Genomic DNA, 25,523 nt, shown 5'->3' on the forward strand with positions numbered 1-25,523 from the left:
TCCCCTACAATCAGTCTTTCCATTTCATCCCATCCCATCCCATCCCGTGACTTGGGGTTCTGGGCGACTCTTCCGAACTCTGCTCATTTCCTAAATCTCACCAGTCCTTTTCCTTCAGCCTTCATCCTTCCCCCTCAGCCCTTCTGCCAGAAGGAGCCAGTACCTTTGTGTGCTTTCTCCTGCCGCTGCTTGCTGAGTAGATTTTTTGTCAAGCCAGTTACATTATATTTTCAAAAATTCATTATTTTCGTTGATAAGTTTAATAATTTTGATATTCTGGGGCAATTCCTTGGTGAGAAAGATAGCATTTGTTTTTACAGAACTTTGTAGTAAGCATGACTTACGGTGTCCATTGTAGAGCTCTTGTAGACACTTCTATAAACAGTTGGATATATTGACAACAGGTGCAATGTACATTTACTCCATTGTAAAGTTTGTTGTTAGCTATGAATTACAAGTCAAATTCAATAACATTTGTAAATATAATATCGCCCTGAGCTGCTGGAGTTTGAGGTCATGTGTGCACGACGTGTGCTTGCTTGTGTGTATGGATGGTGTGTGTTCCTCTGCTTCTCTTTTGCTGATGAAGGCTGCGGCCGAAAGCTTTGGGTAAGTGTCTTTTAATTGTGCCTGTCCACAATTTCAAGTGTCGTCTTTATGGTAAGTAGCAATTTATCTTTTCCTACATTGTTAATACTAGATGGAGATAGAAGTTACAATATCCATCGCTCAATCTTAAGTGTGCCACAGAAACAAGTGAGGTATTCAACCATAAAAAATTCTGACCATGTACTCTGGGATGTGAAGAATCTAACTGATCGTAAAATTAATTTCCAACACAAACTGAATACACGGCTTAAGACTGATTTACATAATCATCTCGATTATGTAAATGGGCGGCATATTGCCATATTTTTTGCTGAGAATGTGTGTTACTTATGTAAGCTTATTCATTCCACATCATAATGAGAAGTGCAGTTATCATCCAAGGGACGTGCAAATAATCAGTTAACCAAAGACATTTTTCTTAATTGTTTCATGAACCAGTGGGTAATTCAGTTGGTGGATCATGACCTGTATAAGGTATAGCTGTGTGTAGGAGGTATAGATAACAATAAACATTAAAAATTGAAGTGCTGTAAGAAAAAAATTCAGTAGTAGTGAACTGGAAATGTGTTGTTTCTTAATAGATGCCAATTTTACTGAAACAAAAAAGAGAACAAATTGTGCTCTTCAGCTCTCAATGTGAACACAGTTATTCAGAGCAAAATGGAGTTCATTTTGCTCTTTGCAAAATAAACTTTGTGTTGTTATGTAAATATTTATTCAGAATGTTATGTGGGGGTTAAGATTCCAGAAAAACGGACTTTTTTAAGGACAGGTTGAACTATCTTAATTTGCGAACGAGGTAAATGGTGGTGACTTCAAACCTCAGCCGTATTAAGAAAATTGTCTCCAACTTCTTCCTGAATAACTCTCATACGCGCAAATTGTCATTTGGTTCTAGGTGCTTTTATCATCATTTCTGTGCCCAGACTAAAAATTATGTTTTACCTATTCTGTGTGTATGCACTTCTGAAAGGGTGAACAAAAGATATTCATCTAGCAGCTGATCTGCTAAAAGAAAAAACGGTGGAGAGAAACTGCACAGTTTCAAACCTTAGAGAAGCTGTATTTTTCTACTGTAACTCTGTTTCCCCGATTTATGTTTGGTAAAGGAATCCATTATATTGTTAACATTTGTGTTGCTCTATAGTGAAATGTCATTATTTGATTTTTGTTTTGCAGGCCACTGGAAAAGCTGATGAAATTTTGAAGCCTATAAAGCACAACCCAGAACGTGAGGCACAGTTTAATCAATTCAAGGTTGGAGGAGCAAACAAAATACGTGTTAGACCTTGGGGCCAGGCTAAGGTAAGCCATGTGTTTGTTTAAAGAAGTCATTTGTTTGTTTCTGACCCCTGTTGACCTACCCCACAGTACCGTGTGCATGTGCGTGCATGCTTACGTGTGTGTGTGTGTGTGTGTGTGTGTGTGTGTGTGTGTGTGTGTGGTGATAGCTTTAGCTGTAGTGCAAAGGACAAACGGAAAAATTTCAAATTCAAGAATCAGTTAGAAAAGTCAATGTGAGTAAATGATGAAAGTCTGGAACTTTTTGTGGCCATTGTCATTGAAGGTAAAATCTGAGTTGTTAGGCCACAACATATATCTTCTACATGATCGATATTTCAACACCTCAGTCGGGGATTTTTTTTCAGGATCTTGTGGTGTTCACAGTTAACTGATCCTTGGATCACTTTCTTCATCATCATCATCATCATCATCATCATCTTCTTCTTCTTCTTCTTCTTCTTCTTCTCTGTTCAACTAATGGTGAACACCACAAGATCCTGATGAAGATCCCAGCAGAGAGGTCAAAATGTCGATTATGTAAATGAAATATAACACTACCTAATAACCTAGAAGGTTTTACCTTTAGTAAATAATTCTTTTACCTTTAGTAAATAATTTGTTGTTATTGTTTTGTAGAAGTTTTGTGGTTGGTTGTTTATATTGGGGAATTTATGTTCACATCAGCAAACTAATGTGGCCATTTATGTTTAAAGCTTGCAGACTTTCACTGTTTTGACTGGTAAGAGTATTAAGAGGAGCCGGAGGTGCCTATGCTGCCCATGTTAAAATCACTAAGTTTGAGGAACATTTATGAATAAACTACCAAAGAGAAAAATTTGAATTTTTTTTTTACATATAGAGTGGTTTAGTATTGCAGTTATGACAGAGGGATTTTGGAGTATCTATTCTAGTTTCCTTCCAATTATTTTTTTTATTAATGACCCAAATTTTTTTTACAACTAATTGCTTTATAATTAAACTGAAATGAAACTACTGAACATATTGCCAAATGGCTGTGTTACAATGTAAGTTTGACCACTAGGAGTGCTGTATAAAAATTTCATCTCTTTAGCTTGAGTGGATTTTGAGGAAATGTTCCTTATATTCGAAAAATTCTAATTTACGGGAAATGGCTATCAAAGTTTCTCAATACATTCCTGCACTACAGGATGGATTATCAGGGTCTTCTTCATGCTCCAAAAGCTTCCTCTTCTGTCTTCTTTTCTGGCCTGTTGTTCCATCATACTTCATATGCCTTTCTCTTCTTTCTGCTCCTCTTATCCTTTCTCTGTCAATATTTCTTAGTGCTCGTACAGTGTTCACCCCAGCTGTAAATCCTAATGCCTTCAGAACTTCACACTGTTCCCTTGGTTGTAGGTTGCTATTGCATCATAAATGCCAAAGTGCAGTGTTTTTATGCTTACAAACACCCTTTTAGGAATCACTTTCCAAATCAAATTGTTTACGCTCTCATTAGGATTCTGCGTCTTTCCATGTAGACATTTGTGTAACAATTCTGGCTGTGCTAAGTCATGAAAAATTGGTTTTTTTGCGTTTATCACAGCTACTGGCAAACCATGTTTGTGATCATAGTCCTATTTTGCATTATATTTGCACCAGGAATCTTTTGGGCACAGGCTGTGTTGAGGGTATTCATTGGAAGAGGCAGTATGAAGGAACAATGCCCACACTGCTTTTCGCATGTCACTAACATTACTAGTATTTTGCCTTATAGCATACCCATAGTATCTCTGTAGACGTTCAATCACCTCATCAGTAAGCCTGCCTCTCCCTCCTATTGTCTTTCCATCACAGAGCTTACTTGAACCCAAAGTTTGTTTGAGCCTTCGAAGCCGTGCACCCATACGCTTTTGCACATGCCCAGTGCATTCCAACTTTTCAACTACAAATTCATTTCCATATGGTTTCAGTTCCTCTATAGTCTTGAAACCTTTGGAGTCACCATCCCCAAGGTAGTATTTGTACCTAAAGTTGTATCTGGGAACTGAACGTTCAAAAATTCGTTTAACTCCATCCACTTCCATTGCTCCACTTGATCCACTAAAATTTGCCTCACAGGTCCCACTGTGCTCTCCTTCGATTTTATTTTTGCACCTACAATGTTTTGATAATATTGCAACATCTATCACTTTTGCACTATCACCACAAGTAGCAGTTACAACCCCATTCAGGGATTTATGACCCCTCTTTTGCCAGGAACCATCTAATGCCACTACCAAATCCCTAGAACCACAGTTCATTTCTACAGATTCCTCCACTGCTTCCTTCATGGTTTTCAAAGCCACATCTTCAACAGAGGATCCTACCAGTTCACAGTAGTACCCAAATTTGCTTGGAGGCGATGGCAAGTTCATAATACCACAAAACAGTTTACCAGCAGCAGACCCTTTTCCAATGGATCAAAGACCATACACAAGTCGAACATTCACATCAAACACTCTAGATCGTCCATTTTCACCAAAGAGACTGGCATGTGAATTGTAGAAAGTCACTTGATACTTGCAACATGCATAGATTATCTTCATCTCACAAGCTAAACCAAAGTGCTTTGTTATCTCTAGTCCCACTCCTACACTTGAACACATTTTGCACAGAACACTTTCTTTCTGCACAGAAGATAATAATCCAATATTCAGTACTTCGTTAATATCATCACTGTGACTAACATATTCACGAAATCTGTCATTTCCACCAGTCAGCTTCTTGCTAGAAGATGTCACACGGCTATGGCCGCCCATGTGTTGCTTAGCAGAAGAACGCACTGTTTCAGTAATTGTAGTATCGCAACTTGGTATAAGTGTTAAGTTTCTTTTCTCTACGTTCTTCCTCTTCTTATATACACGGTTACTAAAACGTGGCATCGTAACCAGAACAACGCTTTACACAAGAAGTATAATACTACCAACAACAGGCGCAACACTGAACTAATTAGAAACGGTAAACAGCAAAGAGACGATGTTCCACGCTCTTAGCGCTTCAGTTGTCACAGAAAACAATGTAGCCAACCCTTGCACACTCGCTGTATGCGTAACATAAGGCGTTGTATGCGTAACAGGCCGAGAAAATCCCAAGCAGTTCGCCAGGAAGTCACGAGAGGGTGTTAGAGGCATTCAGCGGCCGCCCATTTCCTCTGCAGGCGTGGGGGAAAATGGTAATAACTCCACTTCTAGGGCGAATAGAACAATAATTCGAAGTTTACATTAAAGAGGAATGTTCCAATTAATTTTCGGTAGGGGGGGGGGGGGGGGGAAATCGTAATTTTTTTGGATTTGACCACCTCCGGCTCCCCTTAAATGTCATCGTCCTAATTTATGTTCTGCTTTCTAATTACACTGTTTCTGCTTTTACGAAATATAACACATTTCTGTTATGTAACTTTCGTGTTGTTTAAATGCATATATATTTTTAAATTAATTGAAGAGGATGAATATGCCTCGGGAAGGGGGAAGGGAGGGAGGGAGGCGTGTGTGTGGGTGTTTTTTCCTGTAAAAACTAATGCTTGTGGGATTTGATAAAGAGCAAATACACTCCTGGAAATGGAAAAAAGAACACATCGACACCTGTGTGTCAGACCCACCATACTTGCTCCGGACACTGCGAGAGGGCTGTACAAGCAATGATCACACGCACGGCACAGCGAACACACCAGGAACCGCGGTGTTGGCCGTCGAATGGCGCTAGCTGCGCAGCATTTGTGCACCGCCGCCGTCAGTGTCAGCCAGTTTGCCGTGGCATACGGAGCTCCATCGCAGTCTTTAACACTGGTAGCATGCCACGACAGCGTGGACGTGAACCGTATGTGCAGTTGACGGACTTTGAGTGAGGGCGTATAGTGGGCATGCGGGAGGCCGGGTGGACGTACCGCCGAATTGCTCAACACGTGGGGCGTGAGGTCTCCACAGTACATCGATGTTGTCGCCAGTGATCGGCGGAAGGTGCACGTGCCCGTCGACCTGGGACCGGACCGCAGCGACGCACGGATGCACGCCAAGACCGTAGGATCCTACGCAGTGCCGTAGGGGACCGCACCGCCACTTCCCAGCAAATTAGGGACACTGTTGCTCCTGGGGTATCGGCGAGGACCATTCGCAACCGTCTCCATGAAGCTGGGCTACGGTCCCGCACACCGTTAGGCCGTCTTCCGCTCACGCCCCAACATCGTGCAGCCCGCCTCCAGTGGTGTCGCGACAGGCGTGAATGGAGGGACGAATGGAGACGTGTCGTCTTCAGCGATGAGAGTCGCTTCTGCCTTGGTGCCAATGATGGTCGTATGCGTGTTTGGCGCCGTGCAGGTGAGCGCCACAATCAGGACTGCATACGACCGAGGCACACAGGGCCAACACCCGGCATCATGGTGTGGGGAGCCATCTCCTACACTGGCCGTACACCACTGGTGATCGTCGAGGGGACACTGAATAGTGCACGGTACATCCAAACCGTCATCGAACTCATCGTTCTACCATTCCTAGACCGGCAAGGGAACTTGCTGTTCCAACAGGACAATGCACGTCGGCATGTATCCCGTGCCACCCAACGTGGTCTAGAAGGTGTAAGTCAACTACCCTGGCCAGCAAGATCTCCGGATCTGTCCCCCATTGAGCATGTTTGGGACTGGATGAAGCGTCGTCTCACGCGGTCTGCACGTCCAGCACGAACGCTGGTCCAACTGAGGCGCCAGGTGGAAATGGCATGGCAAGCCGTTCCACAGGACTACATCCAGCATCTCTACGATCGTCTCCATGGGAGAATAGCAGCCTGCATTGCTGCGAAAGGTGGATATACACTGTACTAGTGCCGACATTGTGCATGCTCTGTTGCCTGTGTCTATGTGCCTGTGGTTCTGTCAGTGTGATCATGTGATGTATCTGACCCCAGGAATGTGTCAATAAAGTTTCCCCTTCCTGGGACAATGAATTCACGGTGTTCTTATTTCAATTTCCAGGAGTGTAGTTAAAACAGTGTAACATAGGATAAAGGTTCTGAACTCCTTCAGGTTTGTTCAACTGCCTAACGTCTGATAAAACAGTGAAATCCCACGTTTACACTTTCCAAGGTAATTTAAAAAAATGGTGTGAAACGTGGGGAAAATGTAAAATGTGTAAAATAATGTTAAGCTGTAAAAGTTACATGTAGGATACCACCTTGCGCTTTATGTATATGCACATAACAGACATCAAAAGGCTTGTCAGAGACTTTTTTATTATCTAATAAAACTGCTGATGTGGGGAGTAGGAATGTTTGACTCAATTTCATATGTCATAATCGATGTTTTGAAAGTCTGCAGCTGTCATTCATTATTTAAATAATGAAATACTGCATTAGTTACCTAGTTTTTCAGGCTTAGCATGAACATTTTGAGAATTTTTTCTCATTGTCAAGTGCAAATATGTAAATAAGTATTTTGTATATGGTGTTTGAATAAGTGTTATTCTATGAGTCGTCTTTTGAGGTTATCAAGTACTGTGCCTCGTCAGTTATGTAGAAAACCACACGTATGCAAACTGTCACTCACATTGTTTGTTTGTGTAACAGCACAAAAAATACATAGCTACATAAATATTGCACTTGACAGTGAGAATAAATTCTCGAAACACGTTTTGCTCAGCATGAATAAAACACGTAATCGACACTATGTTTAACCCTTTTAGTGCCAAATACGATCTGATCGTGATCCAGATTTTCGGCGAAAAATGTCAGTAACGATCTGATCGTGATGCCCTTCTCATTCATTTTTTCCGCACTTGAAGGCAAAGTTGTTAGTATTTCCTAGCCAAGACGCAGAAGGAAGGTCGAAGGCACAGCATATTGATCTTCTTTCCGATTGTCAGTGCGATATTTTGAGTAAAATAAACTTCTCTGCTGTTGTTTATTTACCGAGTATTTCACGACAGCATGGCGTCATCAAGTAAGAAGTTGCGGTTCGATACGAGTGATTTAGACAATCATATGATAAGTAGTGGAAGTGAAGATGGATTTGCAGAAAGTGAATCAGATTATGAGATGTCCAGTGGAGAAGAGGACTCGTCGTTTTCTTCTTCAAGTGATGATTGTGCGTCAGCAAATGACGACATCGACGACCCCACACAACTGAATTATAGTGCAAATACTTTTGTTGAAATAACGGATGAGGCATCAGATAATCTGCCCCCTCCAAGTTTTGTGTATGCAGAAGTACCAGGCCCTAAACATATACCAGGAAACGCCACACCAATTGATTTTTTTCAATTTGTTCTTCTCGCAGCAGCTTCTTACGATTATGGTGACTGAGACTAACAGATATGCTCACCAGGTGATTCAGTCAACGCATTTATTGCCAAATTCGAGAATCAAACAGTGGCAACCAACAACCGTAACAGAAATGAGGGCTTTTATAGCTGTGATTTTTAATATGGGCCTGATAAAAAAACCGACGATTTTTAGTTATTGGTCAACTGATGCAAACCTGTTGACACTGTGGTTTTCACAAATGTTTTCACGCAACAGGTTTCAGTTGTTGCTGCGCTGCTTACATTTTGTAGACAATTCGAAACTTCACCCTCCTGGTCACCCATTATATGATCCAACAGCCAAATTTCAAGTGTTGGTGGATATTGCCAACAATGTTTTCTGTCGCTACTAAACTCCACACCAGCAACTGAGTGTTGATGAAAGTCTTGTTGGGACAAAGGCACACTCACAGCTAATCCAGTACCTTCCCAATAAACATCATCACAGATGGGGAGTCAAATTTTGGACGCTGTGTGATTCAGTAGTAAATTACTGCCTAGGGTTTTATCCATACCGTGGTGCAAAAAGTGATGATTGCGAAAACGAAATAAAAGAGAATGGCCTGGGATACGTAGTCATCATGAAACTACTAGTTCTTGGGAGCTACATGCAAAAAGGTTACCATGTGTTTTGCGATAACTTTTTTACATCTATTCCTCTGGTGGAAAAGCTGTATTCAGTCGGCACTTATCTAACGGGAACAATTAGAAGAAATAGAAAATTCCTGCCACATGATCTTCTGTCGAATTATGCTGTAGGTCAGCTAAAGTTTTTCAAGAAATCTTTTATACTTCTCTGTGGCTTCAGACAGAAGAAATCACAGAGAAATCCAGTCCTCCTTGTGAGTGCATCATCCTGTGCTACATCATCAGAAAAGACAGTTCGCAATAGACAGTCAGTCAAGAAACCAGATGTACCGTATTTACTCGAGTCTAAGCCGCACTCGAATCTAAGCTGCACCTGAAAAATGAGACTCGAAATCAAGGAAAAAAAAAAAAATTCCCGAATCTAAGCCGCACCTGAAATTTGAGACTCGAAATTCAAGGGGAGAGAAAAGCTTTAGGCAGCGTCTCCAAATCAAAACAAAGTTGGTCCACTGTAATATGAGACAATGTAGGTCGAATGAATGACGATACAGCTACAGTAGTTTGGTTCGAGTCGTAAGCTTAGCAGTTAAGCTTTACCAGGTAGCCATTGCTATGCATCAGGCGCTCCGTCCGTATTTATACGGGTACCCTTCCTTTTTCACATGCTTCGTCTGGTTTGAATTGATTGCTTATTTTTCTTTGATCTGATAAGTGCAGTTTTCTTTGTTATAGGTGTTTACGTCACTCTACGCTGAAAATGCATTACTGTACTGTGTCATGCATTGTTTGTCGTACTCTGATACTGCGTATTTACGGCCTGTCGCCGATCGCGGCATGGCTTGCTTTTGAGCGCGCTACCGCCGCTTACAAATAAAAAAAAGGAAAAGAGAGAGAGAGAGAGAGAGAGAGAGAGGAATCATCTCATTAGCGAAACAATGGCAAGAGACTGCTACTTGTTGTTACTCACACTGCTGCTTTCTTTGATAATGATTAACAAGAACCAAATAATAGACTGCGTATGATAGAAGATGTTCTGAACGAGAGTTTAGCGAAAATTTTTCTCCGTTTGAAAATCTTTACAGGCGCCTCTTTAGTACATTGCATTCTGCACAGAAATTAGTCATCTTAGATTTAAAAATCTAGCCAATTGCCTCGCTTCATTTCTGACTGTATCACTGTTTAGCATAAGAATAATACGAATATAAACATGACATGATATGTTCATTCTTCCGCGTTTGCTGTTGTCTCACTCTAGTTTTGTGGTTTATTACACAGACAGGATTTAAATGAGATAGTAGCAAACACGAAACAATACATGGCAAAATGTTTATATTCGTATTATTCTTATGGTGAAGAGAATACTGCATGTGATTCACAATTTATAAAAGTTCGTATTAGCAACCATCTCTTCTCACAGATACGAAAAAATTCAGAACGTAGAGTTGGCCATATTGACAAACATCCTAAACATTCTTGCCAGTCGGGTTTTCGTAGTACATTGAAATGCTGCTACATTCGAAGATGAACAATACGGAATTAGTATTTACTTCGTTGGATAATGTATGAAAATGCAGTGGTCGAAACTCGGCGCGGAGAAAAAAAAGCTTGTCTTCCACATCATTATTATTATTATTATTATTATTATTATTATTATATATATATATTTTTTTTTTTACTGACGCAGAGGTTTTGACGCCAGTATTTATCTTTGTGCCTACAAAGCATGCTTGTGTAGCGCTACATATATTCGACGGCAGAACTAAGTTGTGGCGGCACCCACCGACATTTTTAAGAACTTCCGCTTGCTTTGCACTTGATTCTAAGCCGCAGGCGGTTTTTTTGGATTACAAAAACCGGAAAAAAAGTGCGGCTTAGATTCGAGTAAATACGGTAATTTTTGAATATAATAAGTATATGGGTGGCATTGACTCATCTGATATGATGGCATACTGCTATTTAGATGAGAGGAGGACTGTTAAGATGTGGAAGAAGGTAGTGTTCAGCATAATTGCCAGGATGTTGCTGAATGCATATGTTTTGTATAAGGAAAGCCTAAACCCCAGTGACAAACCACTGACACCGCTGAAGTTTAACTGCATAGTCATTTGCAAACTTTCTCAATAGCGGTTTCAGGAAGGACTGCAACCACAAGTGCAATAGATATAAATGTACCTGCTCCAACAGTATATGGTGTAGAGACTCTTCTGGGGAGAAAGGAACGCTACTGTAGTGTTTGTTCTACAAAGGATAAGAAGCGGCGTTCACGAACTGTATGTGTTTGTTGCAAGAAAGGACTGCATCCTTCAAGTGTTGGTCAGCATGTGTGCAAGTAGTTGTCATAACTGCAACCTCACATTGTCAGTGATTTATGACTGAAGAACTGAGAACACGTTCAGAGCAACACAATTTTTTTTGTAATGTTATGTTCTTTTTAATTTTTTCCTTAGTGAAATAAAAATTTTTGTATTCCTTTATGATGATTTTGTTAAGGAAATTACAGAGATTCCATATATACCTGAAGTGTCTCAGAGTAAACTGAAATCAAAGTTTTGATTTTTTTCGATAAACCTCATCATTAAAATAATTTTTTCTCCAAAAATATGTTCTTTGACAATTTGTATTGCACATATTACTGCAGCCAGCAGTACTCCCTAAAGATTAAAAAAAATTGCATTCCTTTAGGCATTAGTTTAGGTTTTATTGCAAGTATGGCAGAGGTCTGCATTTTACTGTAAAATCGCATGGCACTTTTAACATGATCTTTTGAGAAAACGTCTGGCACTAAAAAGGTTAAACTAAAAAACATTTGAGCAACGCAAAGTGAATGACTGTGTCAATTAGCTCTCCAAGTGGCCATGCTAAATATGGTTTGATGAAGGTGTCACGATGATCACAACAATCATGAAACTGTGTTTGTGCAATGGAGACAGTTTGGAAATGGTTGTGATTGGTCATGATATCTTCATTCAAATGAACCTAGTTACTCACATCAGCCACCATGCCAAGTAGAGCTTGGCAGCGGCGGGAGATATGGCACGAATTGTTCCAACTTTGACACGTTTACCAGTTCAAATCTGCTGGGTAGAGTGTCCTGGTGTCAAGAAACTTAACCACGTAATATTTATAAACACTACTGGACGGCCAACATAATGGCAGCGTCATTTTTTCTCCACAAACATTTTTTTTGTAATGCATAAATCACAGGAAAATTATAAATATATTGAGGCAAAATCAGGTGCAAATTAACATTGTGGGCATAGGAAATTGTAAATGGTGGGAAAGCATTGTTTCCGGGAATGTAAAAGCGAGGTTATACTATGTGAAGTGGGATGTCCTTATCACTGGAATTTTTCCATTTGAGTAGAAATGTTTTACAGAAGTTATTTTACCCTAAGGACTAGAAATGGTACAGACATTCTCTTCATAGCACCTACTTCTTCAAGCACTTCATCCATAAGTTCACTGGGCACATCACCCTTTGCTAAACCCTTTTTGGCTCCCTCACCTGTTCATAGTGTAGGCCTAGCCAATGTAATAGTTCCATCCATACAGCAAGATGATATCTTGGATTCAAGGACAGAATTGCATGCCATACGTCAAAAGCAGCCTTTCAAAGACAAGTCCATTTACACTCCTAGAAGTCTTGTAGATTTGTTACACAAAACTGTTCAAAGTGCCACAAAATCAACTTTCACTCACACTGCAAGAAAAGTCAGTCTTCATTTGAGACAGCTTTATTTTGGAGAAGTGTTAATAAATGAAACGATTGCCTGTTGGCTGAAGGAAGCCAAACAGAAGAAACAGGGAAAAAAGGGGTACAAGGCCAGCAAGAAGAGAAATGAAGATGAGGAGCAATTGCAGTGCACGATGACTATGAACTTATGACCAGGATCAGATTATTCTGTCCCAACTCAATCTTCAATTAAAGCTGGAGCATATGTACCAGTCAGTTAGCTCTCAAAATGGAAATCTGTCAGCTACTGTGGTGTGAGAGGTGAAGCACCAGGAAATCAAAGTTATGGTCTGCAAATCTGTGGACAGAATTGAGCACAGCCAGAGGATGTATTTGATGTTAATATGAACAACATTTTAGCAATTTTGCCGGAAGTAGCTCTCCAAAAATGAGGATACTGAATGAAATACTTTTTCAAAACTCCATTGATGTCTCTGAGGCTATGCCATATATTTTTGTGTGTATGTGAACTAACAAGGAACATTTTACCTACTTCTTCCATTTTAATATTATTTGATAGATTCCTTACATAACTTGCTTATTTTATGATTTTCCTACACATTGATTGGGGATAGCTGTAAACACTGTTACAATCACTCAGGAAAATGTTTATGGTTTACTGTTATCTCTGCTGACAAACTGTTACCCAGTCCACACTTTGAGATTGCAGTTTCCGTTTACACCTGACCTAAAAGGGTAAATATAAACGCATGGGTAAATGCGAACTTGATGTCAGGTAGAATCAATATATTAATTAATCCAGGAGCAGAGTTTGTATTTTAGTCATATTAGGTTGTAAAATTACAAAAATAACTGATTTAAATTAAGCAAGCTAGTAATTGCTGAAAGTCACAGTCAGAACTTTTTAGACTGTTTCCAATTATCCCACTTGACCAACCCTGTTACCGTATTTGCTCGAATCTAAGCTGCACTTTTTTTCCGGTGTTTGTAACCCAAAAAACTGCCTGCGGCTTAGAATCAAGTGCAGAGTAAGCGAAAGTTCTGTAAAATGTTGGTAGGTGCCACCACAATTAAGTTCTGCCTTCGAATATATGTAGCGCTACAGAGGCATGCCTTGCAGGCACAGAGATAAATACTGGCACCAAAACCTCTGCATCAGTAAATAAATTTAAAAAAAAAAGGTGGAAGAAGAGATTTTTTTTCCGCCCCGAGTTTCGACCACTGCATTTTCATACATTATCCAACGAAGTAAATACAAATTCCGTATTGTTCATCTTCGAATGTAGCAGCCTTTCAATGTACTACGAAAATACGACTGGCAAGACTGTTTGTGATGTTTGTCAGTATGGCCAACTCTACATTCTGAATTTTTTCCTACTTGTGACGAGATGGTTGCTAATAGGAACTTTTATGAATTGTGAGTCACATGCAGTATTCTTTTCACCATAAGAATAATACGAATATAAACATTTTGCCATGTATTTTTTCGTGTTTGCTGCTATCTCATTTAAATCCTGTCTGCCTAATAAACTACGAAACTAGAGTGAGAAGAATATATATATAATGCCATGTTTATATTCGTATTATTCTTATGCTGAATAGTGATACAGTCAGAAATGAAGCACGACAACTGACTATATTTTTAAATCTAAGATGACTAATTTCTGTGCAGAATATAAAGTATTAAAGAGGCGTCTGCAAAGATTTTCAAACGGAGAAAAGTTTTCGCTAAACTCTCCTTCACAACATCTTCTATCACTCGCAGTCTATTATTTGGTTCATGTTGATTATTCTCAAAGAAAGCAGCAGTGTAAGTAACAACAAATAGCAGTCTCTTGCCATTGTTTCGCTAATGAGACGATTCCCCTCTCTCTCTCTCTCTCTCTCTCTCTCTCTCTCTCTCTCTCTCTCTCTCTCTTTGTCCTTCTTCTTCTCTCTCTTTTTTTTTTTAAAAAAGATTGCGAAGCGGCGGTAGCGCACACAAAAGTAAGCCATGCCGCGAGCGGTGACAGGTCGTAAACACTCATTATCAAAATGCGACAAACAATGCATGACACAGTACAATAATGCATTTTCAGCTTAGAGTGATGTAAACACCTATAACAAAGAGAACGGCACTTATCAGATCAAAGAAAAATAAGCAGTCAATTCAAACCAGACAAAGCTCGTGATAAAGGAAGGGTACCCGTATAAATACGGCCGGAGCGCCTGACGCATAGCAATGGCTACCTGGTAAAGCTTAACTGCTAAGCTTAAGACTCAAACCAAACTACTGTAGCTGTATCGTCATTCTTTCGACCTAAATTGTGTCTCATATTACAATGGACCAACTTTGTTTCGATTTGGAGGTGCGGCCTAAAACTTCTCTCTCCCCTTGAATTTAGAGTCTCAAATTTCAGGTGCGGCTTAGATTTGGGAAATATTTTTTCCCTTGATTTCGAGTCTCATTTTCCAGGTGCAGCTTAGATTCGAGTGCAGCTTAGATTGGAGTAAATACGGTATGTACTGACTTCCACCTAACGATACCTCAGTCTGCACACACCTTGTTCATTGTCTTTATAAAATTATTTTCTTTAAGAACAATTACTGCTGCTTATAATGTGCATGCAATTGTTAATCTTAAATGCTTAAGCAGTTTGAACCCAACGCAATTACAATACACAGTGAATGTCCATCTGGCAAAAACTGGGCACTCTGATTGTTGTGGTATCCTTACAGTACATTATTACACAAACTCCCTCTAGGCCTTTTTCTGTGTAAATCATTAATAAATTTCAGTCCATATTGCAACTCTTCATTGTTTACAACTGTTCTGGAGATAAATTTCCATCCTTTTTTTCTTGTCGTGTTCAGACCCATACAAAACTACAGTATGAACACTACGTTTGCTGTCCCTTCAGTTGATGCAATGTGTGTAATTGTGGATTCTGATTGAATCTCTTTAGGTGAAATTATTATTAGTGACATGTCTTTAACATTTTACCTGTATTATTAACACAGAGAAGTAGTTCCACAGTGTGCAGACAAATATTCAACATGAGAAAAATTGAATTTTGACAACCAATGAGAAGTCATTGTACACCAGTGATATGTGTTGTATTTGAAGACTATGATGCAAGGTGTGTTAAATGTGCAGTTGCTGAAGTATAGCAGGTTAGCCCAAATCTTTATGGTGTGCGGTGCTCTTGGTATTTTTAACCATTTTTAACGCAATTTGAAGTTATTTTTTCCTCAGCATTGATGAATTTTCAGTTTCTGTATCAGAAAAAGTAACTAGATTACACTATTATTTTGTGACTTGCCTCAATGGCTTTCTTATGCTCTCCACATGGGAGGCTATAAAGAGTACAGGGTTCATCATCATTGAAAATTGAGTAGTCATAGCACAGCCAACTGCAAAACATTTAAATAAGATAATTTTTCTTTTTTGTTTCAGGCACTACTACAATTAGTAATTAATTAGCAACAGACATTCACCACTCACTCACTCATACCCTCCCCAACATTTCACTGCAGTTTTAATCCATAAGTTTTGTTTGATACATAATGTCTTTCCCCCACCCTCCTTCCCCCCACATTTTACTGCAACTTTAGTCCATAAGTGTTGTTTGATCCATAACGTTACATGATACGTGTTCTTAACAGTAATATGTTTTGAACTTTTTACAGAAGTCACTTTTTGAAGGACTGGATGATGATTCTGGAAACTTGTCATTTACACTTCGACCATCACCAAAAAGATTGTTGCTGAGTGAGAAATTGCTTGAGACACAAGTGACGTCCACAACAGAGCATGGACCTCTTTTTGACAGATCAGGAAATGATAATGTTGGTAACAGATCAGACAGACATTCTGATGTTGGCTCACCTATTATCACTGCGGGAAATCGTGATAGTTCCAGTTCAGACAAGGAAAATGTACCCCGGTAATTATAATTTTTAATTTTAATTAAAGCTTATGCACTTAAGTAGCTATCATTTCTGCAGTCCATGAGTGATCACTCATCCAAATTCAGCAAACGTTGTTACACAAAACAAACCTAGTTTGGAATTTACCATCTATTTGCTCAAGTGCTATTATTTTTCTGAAGCTATGCTCTGAAAGGAGGCCTTTCCACCTGATACAATTCTGGAACTGGAAAGAGTCACTTTTCATCACCTTTCCAGGTTGGACAATATTGACCAGATTCTATACCATTAATGATAATCCTTTCTTCCAAATGTGATTTGCATTTTCTTGCCTGACGTTGCAAAACTTGTTATAAGCACCCTACTGCTGCAGTCCCACCACTGGTAAACTGTTTCATCTCCTGTGAGGCAGTCCACAAACAGCTATGTTCTTGGATCTCACAGTAACCCCACAACCTCAATATTCAGAAGAAACAACCAAATATTTGTGATAACAAAGATGATGATTCCACACCTGTGCCATCAGGATGATGGCGATGATTAAAAATAATGATGCTATAGACAGGCTTAGTAAACTAATGTAAACCTGAATGAGATTTTCACTCTGCAGCGGAGTGTGCGCTGATATGAAACTTCCTGGCAGATTAAAACTGTGTGCCCGACGGAGACTCGAACTCGGGACCTTTGCCTTTCGCGGGCAAGTGCTCTACCATCTGAGCTACCGAAGCACGACTCACGCCCGGTACTCACAGCTTTACTTCTGCTAGTATCTCGTCTCCTACCTTCCAAACTTTACAGAAGCTCTGCTGCGAAACTTGCAGACCTAGTACTCCTGAAAGAAAGGATATTGCGGAGACACGGCTTAGCCACAGCCTGGGGGATGTTTCCAGAATGTGAGTCGTGCTTCGGTAGCTCAGATGGTAGAGCACTTGCCCACGAAAGGCAAAGGTCCCGAGTTCGAGTCTCGGTCGGGCACACAGTTTTAATCTGCCAGGAAGTTTCATAACAGCGCACACTCCGCTGCAGAGTAAAAATCTCATTCTGGAAACATCCCCCAGGCTGTGGCTAAGCCATGTCTCCGCAATATCCTTTCTTTCAGGAGTGCTAGTTCTGCAAGGTTCGCAGGAGAGCTGTAAAGTTTGGAAGGTAGGAGACGAGATACTGGCAGAAATAAAGCTGTGAGTACCGGGCGTGAGTCGTGCTTCGGTAGCTCAGATGGTAGAGCACTTGCCCGCGAAAGGCAAAGGTCCCGAGTTCGAGTCTCGGTCGGGCACACAGTTTTAATCTGCCAGGAAGTTTCATTAGTGTAAACCTTTTCTTTTGGTTTATTTTGTTTCTCTTTGCATTATCAAAATGTTCACAATCAATAAATGGTACAAAATTTACAATAGGTGCAATGTTAACATTTTAGACATATCCTTTACACCAATAAAAGTTTATGATTTTAGCTAGTCAGAATGTGTTAACAAATAAAAAAAATATGGGGTCATCTTATATCCAGAACATACTAAGGCAAAGATGGTAGTAAGGATGAAGGGTCATGGTTTTTGCTGTTATTTCATAATAATCTGTTGAAAAGTCTGGAATTAGTTGTGGCTCAGAACTTTGTAGATGGAAACTTGCTTTAGAGTGAGTGCTTGCTTGTTGTCACCCATCTGGGCTCAACATGCATTCATATCTCCTATTTTGGACACCTAGTGATTGAGACAGGGAAGGTTTTGTCGCTCGTGACATTGAGTTTAATTAGCTTATAAAGTTTGTTTGATTTGTTTAATCTGCATATTTAAACACTGCTGCCAGGTGAGAATGATAATGGTAAACAAAATTGCTGGTTACTAGACTAGATACAGAATTATTGGTGCATGTGCTGAGCAGTGAACTGAATCAAGACACAATCTGATTGTTTTGTTTCCAAAATTATTTACTTGCACTTTTGTGAAATTTTTATTTATTTATTTATTTATTTTTTAATTGTGATTCATGCTATCTCCCAAATCATCTGCAACATAATCTTTCTCATTGTCATGAGAACTCGTCAATTTCACATCACCTGGATGCTATTGAGCCTGCAGAAATTTCCCATTGAAAAGATCCTCAAAAAGGACAAAATACACGTTTCCAGCATATGCACACATGTAGTGAAGAATGCTAAGATCACATTTTTCATGGTATAATTCAGAAATGCTTTAACTAGTAGATCTTATAAAAGAACAAATTATGCAGGCCAGGTTGTAACTTTCAGGAAGGCCAACAGTGCCCAAGTTTTTCAGATGATGTACCCAAAGTGTTAATGGCGAAAGCAAGGAGGATTGCTGAGACACAAAATTTCTAGCTTTATTGTAATATCTGCTTCTAAATTATTGGCATTCCTCAGTTTCCAATCAACCAGATAAGGCCAGAGCAGGGTAGGAGACCATAGTATGTTGAAAAGTAGAGGACATCGAAATAAGCAAAATTTACTGGATATCCCTGGATTGGAAATGCAACATTATGGAGCTATGACCATAAAACAGAAGCCAATAGTGGCAAGCATATGGAAGTATGTGCATTTAAACCAACTTACCCAGCTAATAACTGTTAGTAATAAGGACGGTTGTTTCAGCTAAATAGTCGAAGCCAGGCAATCTTTGAATTCCCATCTAGGCTGATTGTTAGGTGCAAATTTTCTGTGATAAAGCTCAATTATTAAATCAACTACTCTATTATCTTATTAATAGAATTTGCTTTACTTTGGGAACAGCACTGCGGTAAGACAGTACACACATGATACTGTAAGGAGCAATATTATTAATAATTGAATGACCCAAGTTTTAATGAACTTCTATGCTAACAAGTATAGTACATCAATAAGTGTGAAGAAAGACAGTAGTAAAAAAGAAAACAAATTTTAAACCATCATTGACAAATGCTCAAAATTGCGTCACAGAATTGTCATTGTTGAAGAAATGATTGGCATACCCCGTTGAAAATTGCTGGCATGTTGCACATGATTATCGTGACCTCAAAAATTTTTGCAGCCAGCTCTTCATGTGTGTTGATCCATGCCTGGTAGATGTGGATTTTCAAAAAAAACCTCACAACGGAACCTCCCCATCACATCCTGTGAGATTTAATGGTAAGATGACCCATTGAATAGCTCATCTAAAGCTGAACACTGGTAAAGCATGAAAGCAGGAAGAAGGCGTACTGAACTACAAAAAAGCAAAATACAGACAATGGACGATCCAAGCTTAAGCAGTGCAACATTGAGGAGACTTATAGGAGCTATGGTTAAGTGGTGATGGTGTTGGACTATGAAGCAGTCGAGCCAGGTTCTAAATACCTTGTGCCACTTATTTTTATTATTATTTTTTCACAACTTTATTAACTGTTCGTCCAGTCATTGACATGTTTGATCTCCTTCTGTAGTCTTGGAAGTTGTCATACTATACATTGGTAATAAAATATAACTCATGTGGTAAGAAGACATTACCGTCGCAAGTAAATGTGATGAATAGTAAGAGCAGGTGAGATACCACATAGATGTCTCTCAGAAATGAAAACAACAAATAAACGGATGTGAACTGTGTTACAACAAAGGAATTCAAGAGCTAAATCTTCCAAAATGGAATGCAACTTCAAAAACATTAAAAACATATGTTTTGACAGAGCATAGAGGAACTATGTGATTTTGAAGCTGTTAAATTCGTTGTTGCAGCTTATGTAACAAATTATTTTGTATTCATCATTTCCTTGAGTGACCACATTCACATTTGTATGAACACCTAAACCAGGTGAGAAGACATATCTCACTCACTCACTCACTCACCAGGTGTACGAATTAGGTGTGTCGATAATCGATAAGAGATTCCTATGTTATGACACACACATTGTCATGAATGCTGTGTTTGACACACCAGATATGTTTTCTGGTGAAGGATTTGGTTGGCTTGTCACCTTGTCATCAAACGTTTGCGGTTCCTATTAGAAAGCCACTTTCTTTTGGCTGCTAATAAATAAAACAGTTGTGCACTATCAACTTTCATTATACCTCTCCCTTACCTACACCTCGCTGTTGCAAACGGTCACTACACCACAACACAGACACAAGTGTGAATTTAAAAAAAAAAAAAAAAGAGAGAGAGAGAGAGAGAGAGAGAGAGAGAGAGAGAGAGAGAGAGAGAGAGAGAGAGCTTTGAACACGGCTTGCCAGTTTTGCAATCCAAATCCAATACCATGACCACTTAACCACGACATTGTCACTTCTCTTCTTAGCTCAATGTTGCACTTGGTAAGCTTGGACCGTTCACTGTTTCTATTTTGGTTATTTTCGCAGTTCAGTATACCTTCCTCCTGTTCATGCTTGATCTGTGTTCACTTTTCGACAAGTTGTCCACTGGGCCCTCTTATCACTAAATCTGAGAGGGGTGCGATAGGGAGTTTCCCTTGTCAGTAAAAAAGCTATATCTGGTAATCAGGGTGGCCACTGTTGGGATGTGTCGTCCCCAAACCTGCCTCCAAACATCTTATTGAAATGTTACTTACCGTATTTACTCGAATCTAAGCCGCACCTGAAAAATGAGACTCGAAATCAAGGGAAAAAAAAATTTCCTGAATCTAAGCCGCACCTGAAATTTGTGACTCGCAATTCAAGGGGAGAGGGAAGTTTTAGATTGCACCTCCAAATCGAAACAAAGTTGGTCCATTGTAACATGAGAGACAATTTAGGTCGAATGGATGAAGATACAGTTACAGTAGTTTGGTTCTAGTCATAAGCTTAGCAGTTCAGCTTTACCAGGTAGCCATTGCTATGCGTCAGGTGCTCAGTCTGTATTTATACGGGTACCCTTCCTTTTTCACGTGCTTCGTCTGGTTTCAATCTATTGCTTATTTTGCTTTGATCTGATATGTGCCGTTCTCTTTGTTATAGGTGTTTACATCACTCTAAGCTGAAAATGCATTATTGTACTGTGTCATGCATTGTTTGTCGCATTCTAATAGTGAGTGTTAACGACCTGTCGCTGCTCGTGGCATGGCTTGCTTTTGTGCGTGCTACCGCCGCTTACAATAAAAAAAGAAAGGAATTGTCTCAGTGAAACAATGGCAAGAAACTGCTATTTGTTGTTACTTACACTACTGATTTCTTTGATAATGATCAACAAGAACCAAATAATAGACTGCGTATGATAGAAGATGTTCTGAACGAGAGTTTAGCGAAAAATTTTCTCCGTTTGAAAATCTTTGCAGGTGCCTCTTTTAGTACATTACATTCTGCACAGAAATTAGGATCATCTTAGATTTCAAAATCTAGTCAGTTGTCGTGCTTCATTTCTGACTGTATCACTATTAGGCATAAGAATAATACGAATATAAACATGGCATTATATGTATATTCTTCCGCGTTTGCTGTTGTCTCACTCTAGTTTCGTAGTTTATTAGGCAGACATAATTTAAATGAGATAGCAGCAAACACAAAAGAATACGTGACGTAATGTTTACATTCTTCTATCTTTTCTTTTAATTTATTTACTGACGCAGAGGTTTTGGTGTCAGTATTTATTTTTGTGCCTGCAAAGCATGCCTGTGTAGCGCTACATATATTCGATGGCAGAAGTCAGTTGTGGCGGCACCTACCAACATTTTCCAGAACTTCCGCTTACTTTGCACTCGATTCTAAGCCGCAGGCAGTTTTTTGGATAGCAAAAATTGGAAAAAAAGTGTGGCTTAGCTTCGAGTAAATACGGTAACTGCCAGAGCAATTCCACTTGCAAAAATTGTACAAATTTTGTTTTGAGTTGCCCAAAGTCTTGGAATTTTTTCTCATGCCTTCTCCCTGGGGTATGGAACATTTTCTGGTTTGAATATGGAACTGATGTTTTTAAACAAAAATTAAATCTAGGAAGAATCATGTATGCAGTATATGTGATTGAATTCTCTTGCATTGAGGAGTTTAGGGAACTGAAATACCAGAGCCAGTGATCACCGTGTATCATGGAAATACTTCTCTTCTGTCAATCTGCTGGAGCCTTCCAACCCTGTCAGAAGAAAAGTGCATCGTTTCTCTTTGTGGCAGGTATTCTCATGAGATTCCAGTCATCGTGTTTTTCCCAGTACGTAATTCTAGTGACATATTAAGCACTTTTTATGGCCCTCAAAAGATATGAAAAAATAAAGCAACTCTTGCTCTGCATCAAACAGTATGGTTTCTTCATTTCTTTGCTTTTCGATTAGTGCGTACACAATATAGTGTATCTAATGCAGAATGTAAATCTTCAGTAACACAATTCATATTCTGGCCAAACTAGTGTCTGTGATAAGGCTGGTAAGTCTCATTTGTCAGACTGACACTTTGAATGTGCTACTCTTGCCAGAACCAGCTGAAACCTGCCTTTTCCTCTTAGCTGCTACGCCCCACTCTCCTCTGCTTTTGATACATTAGCAGGAGTACGCTGACAGTACATGTATCCACAGAGGGCTGTTTGGACAGGTTTCCTATAACATGTAACATTCCTAATCTCATGATGTTACAGCTTTCTGTTCCTCACGTGTATCTCTCATTCTGCCCTTAATGTGACAGCTCAGGGCCCTTACCAGTTTCTTTTGTATGGAAATCTGTTTGAGATACTTAACGTGCACTGATGTGTAAACATTGTAGTTCGTCAATATGTAAGTCATTTCTCTTCAAAACTTTTGGTTATTTTTCAGATAATGTGCATCTTGCCTGGTGTATATGTTCAGCATGATTATAGATCAGCCAAAAGAATTGTCTGCATTTAAGTGAACGATTAATACTCATTCCCATGTGTTATAATGGTATTTGAAATGTTAGGTTTTTTCGTGTTTGTTAGTGTATGATGTAGTACTAACAATAACACACATTTTTCTTTCAGATTAATTAATACCAATGTGAATGTTGCTGAAACTCCCAATAGAAGCAGTTCATTGGATAGAGAAAGGTAATGAGCTGTAGATTCACAAGAAAATTATTACATTGAAGTCATCAGTTTTACATGCATTTTTACTTTTGTCTTTCATCTTAAAAAGTTAAAATTTTGAAAGTTTTGCTCCCTTAGAACATGTAGCTGTCATAGCAGCATCTGAAGAACTTCTGTACTTTGTGAAACAGAAGCGAACTTACTTTATATAGTAATGGGTGAAGAATATGCTATTTCAGAAAGGCTATAAAAATATATTATAGAACTTATATTGTAGACATGCTGTTAATATCCAATAGCCAAACAACTTTGTGCAGGGGGTGTTATTGGAAGGTAATCTGCTGATCTACAACTTCCACTTGTAAAGACTTTAGGCATAATGTCTTGAGAACTTAAGTGACAGAACATCAGACACTAATCTCGATATAGTCCAGGTCACTTTGTCATTATTGGCATAATCCGTATCACTTCAGGCAGGGGCATAGTCTCGGATGTTATTGAATTAAACATATGTTAAAATTCAGGAGTAAGTAAGAAACACACATTTTTGTGTTTTCTCCAAAAAATTCCTGCCCCAAGATACAGGCCTCCAAAGATGACACTGCGAACACCATTTTGAAGATGTAAATTTTGGAAAAAAATTTAAAACGCTGTATCTCTGGAACAGTTCTAGATATTTTTTTTTATTTTTTTTATTTGAAAGATACTTTCTTTATGATTACAATGGCATCCTTCGTTTGGACATATCCGTCAAAGTTCCTTTACTGTCGCCTTTTGAATTTTTTAAATAATTTACAGCAATTTTTTTTTTCAAAAATGCCATTGCAGGAAAGTTTGATTTCTTTTCTGTTGATTAGTACCATGTGGTACTATATTGTCTGTAAAGGAGAGCTTCCACTGTTAAGTTGGACAGGTTTTGTTTTATAAAAATCATTTTTTTTAAAACTTTAAAGGGTAATGTGTGTCTTCACTGAAGTTGTTTCGTACTAATTTCTTTGTTACAATGTTTATTTGTATTGTCTTTGTTGTTGCAGTTATTTCTTTTCACTTTCATTGTTGCAGATATTTCTTTTCACTTTGTTGTAGTTTCTTGTCAGTTTCTTTGTCATGGTTGTTTATTTCACGTTTCTGTATTGTAGTTGTTCAGTGCTAATTTTTGTACTGAAGAGGCTTCTAAGCACTCTGAGACCATCCACCGAGTTCTGTGCTTTCATAAGGAATTTGCCAGCTGACACAGTTGCAGTGTGTTTTGTGAAAAGGATTGTTTGAAATGTCTTGTGAACTATTTGCATATCCATAAAAGAGTGATATATAAGACAAAAACTGACTTTGTTCAGGTTGGGAATAAGTGTTCTCATTTAAAGACTCTGAAAGTGAAGATGTTTCCAGTACGACTTTTTGTGTTTTAAATTTTTTGACTGCATAACAACGATGATAGTATGTGAACAAGGTGAAGCCTCCCATGGTGCAGATGTTGCAGATTTTGCATCTACAGAGGAAGAATTAAATACCCTGAACCAGTCAACTACAGAGGTAGGTGTTAGTCCGGTTAAGAAACTGTGGTCAGTGAAGTCAAGTCATAAGCTCTATGCATCAAGAAAGAACAGAGAAATTGCTAAAGCTATGGATGAATAAACTGCAGCAAAACTGACCAAAATTCCAACTTCAGAAGAAAATGAACCAAAGCACTCTTGCACCTCTTGCCAGGAATTTTTCACAAATATCAATTCAGCTGTTGAATATTTGCATCCTACAGTGAAAAGGTGCAAGTCTTAACTATTATTCCAGAGACATTTACAAAGAAAGCAATATTGAACCACATTCCATCGGTATCATAGTACATGGTAGACAAATCAAGAAATGTGAGGTCTGTAAAAGAAGTCCTTGGAAGGTCAGATCCCTATTATAGTCATCCTGTAGGAGCAGCTCAAGTTCAAATAGTGCAGTCGTTTTATCTGGAAGATAAATGGGACTGTTCTTGCCACAGTGCCAACAAAAAAAGACACTATAACTAACAGTTGAAGGTCAAAAAGTTGTGAAAGTGAAGAAGTACAGGACTCACAGTAGTAAAGAAACTTCCGCAATTTATAAGTGCAACTATACAACTTCACATATTGGAAGATTAAAATTTTATGCACTATGACCTAAGTGGGTAGTTCCACACCCACCTAGAGATGTCTGTTCGTGTATGTACTGCGCGAATTTTTAACTTTGTGTGGTAACTTCGTGTGGTAACTT

The 25,523-nt window shown here is 39.0% G+C and overlaps 1 protein-coding gene across 3 annotated transcripts in view; it reads left to right on the plus strand.

Annotated features, from left to right (window-relative positions):
• LOC124605477 (nuclear pore complex protein Nup98-Nup96) overlaps positions 1-25,523 on the plus strand; it is a 135,603-nt gene that overhangs the window by 81,806 nt on the left and 28,274 nt on the right. For 2 of the 3 annotated variants that reach the window (XM_047137194.1, XM_047137195.1), the window contains 3 exons: positions 1,789-1,914; positions 16,132-16,388; positions 23,241-23,306. In XM_047137194.1, the coding sequence (XP_046993150.1) occupies positions 1,789-1,914; positions 16,132-16,388; positions 23,241-23,306 (449 nt within the window). The remainder of the gene's footprint in view (positions 1-1,788; positions 1,915-16,131; positions 16,389-23,240; positions 23,307-25,523) is intronic. The other variant, XM_047137196.1, reaches the window with a different exon arrangement.

Source organism: Schistocerca americana, chromosome 3 (assembly GCF_021461395.2).
Source record: "Schistocerca americana isolate TAMUIC-IGC-003095 chromosome 3, iqSchAmer2.1, whole genome shotgun sequence".
In the NCBI taxonomy this organism is placed as follows: Eukaryota; Metazoa; Arthropoda; class Insecta; order Orthoptera; family Acrididae; genus Schistocerca; species Schistocerca americana.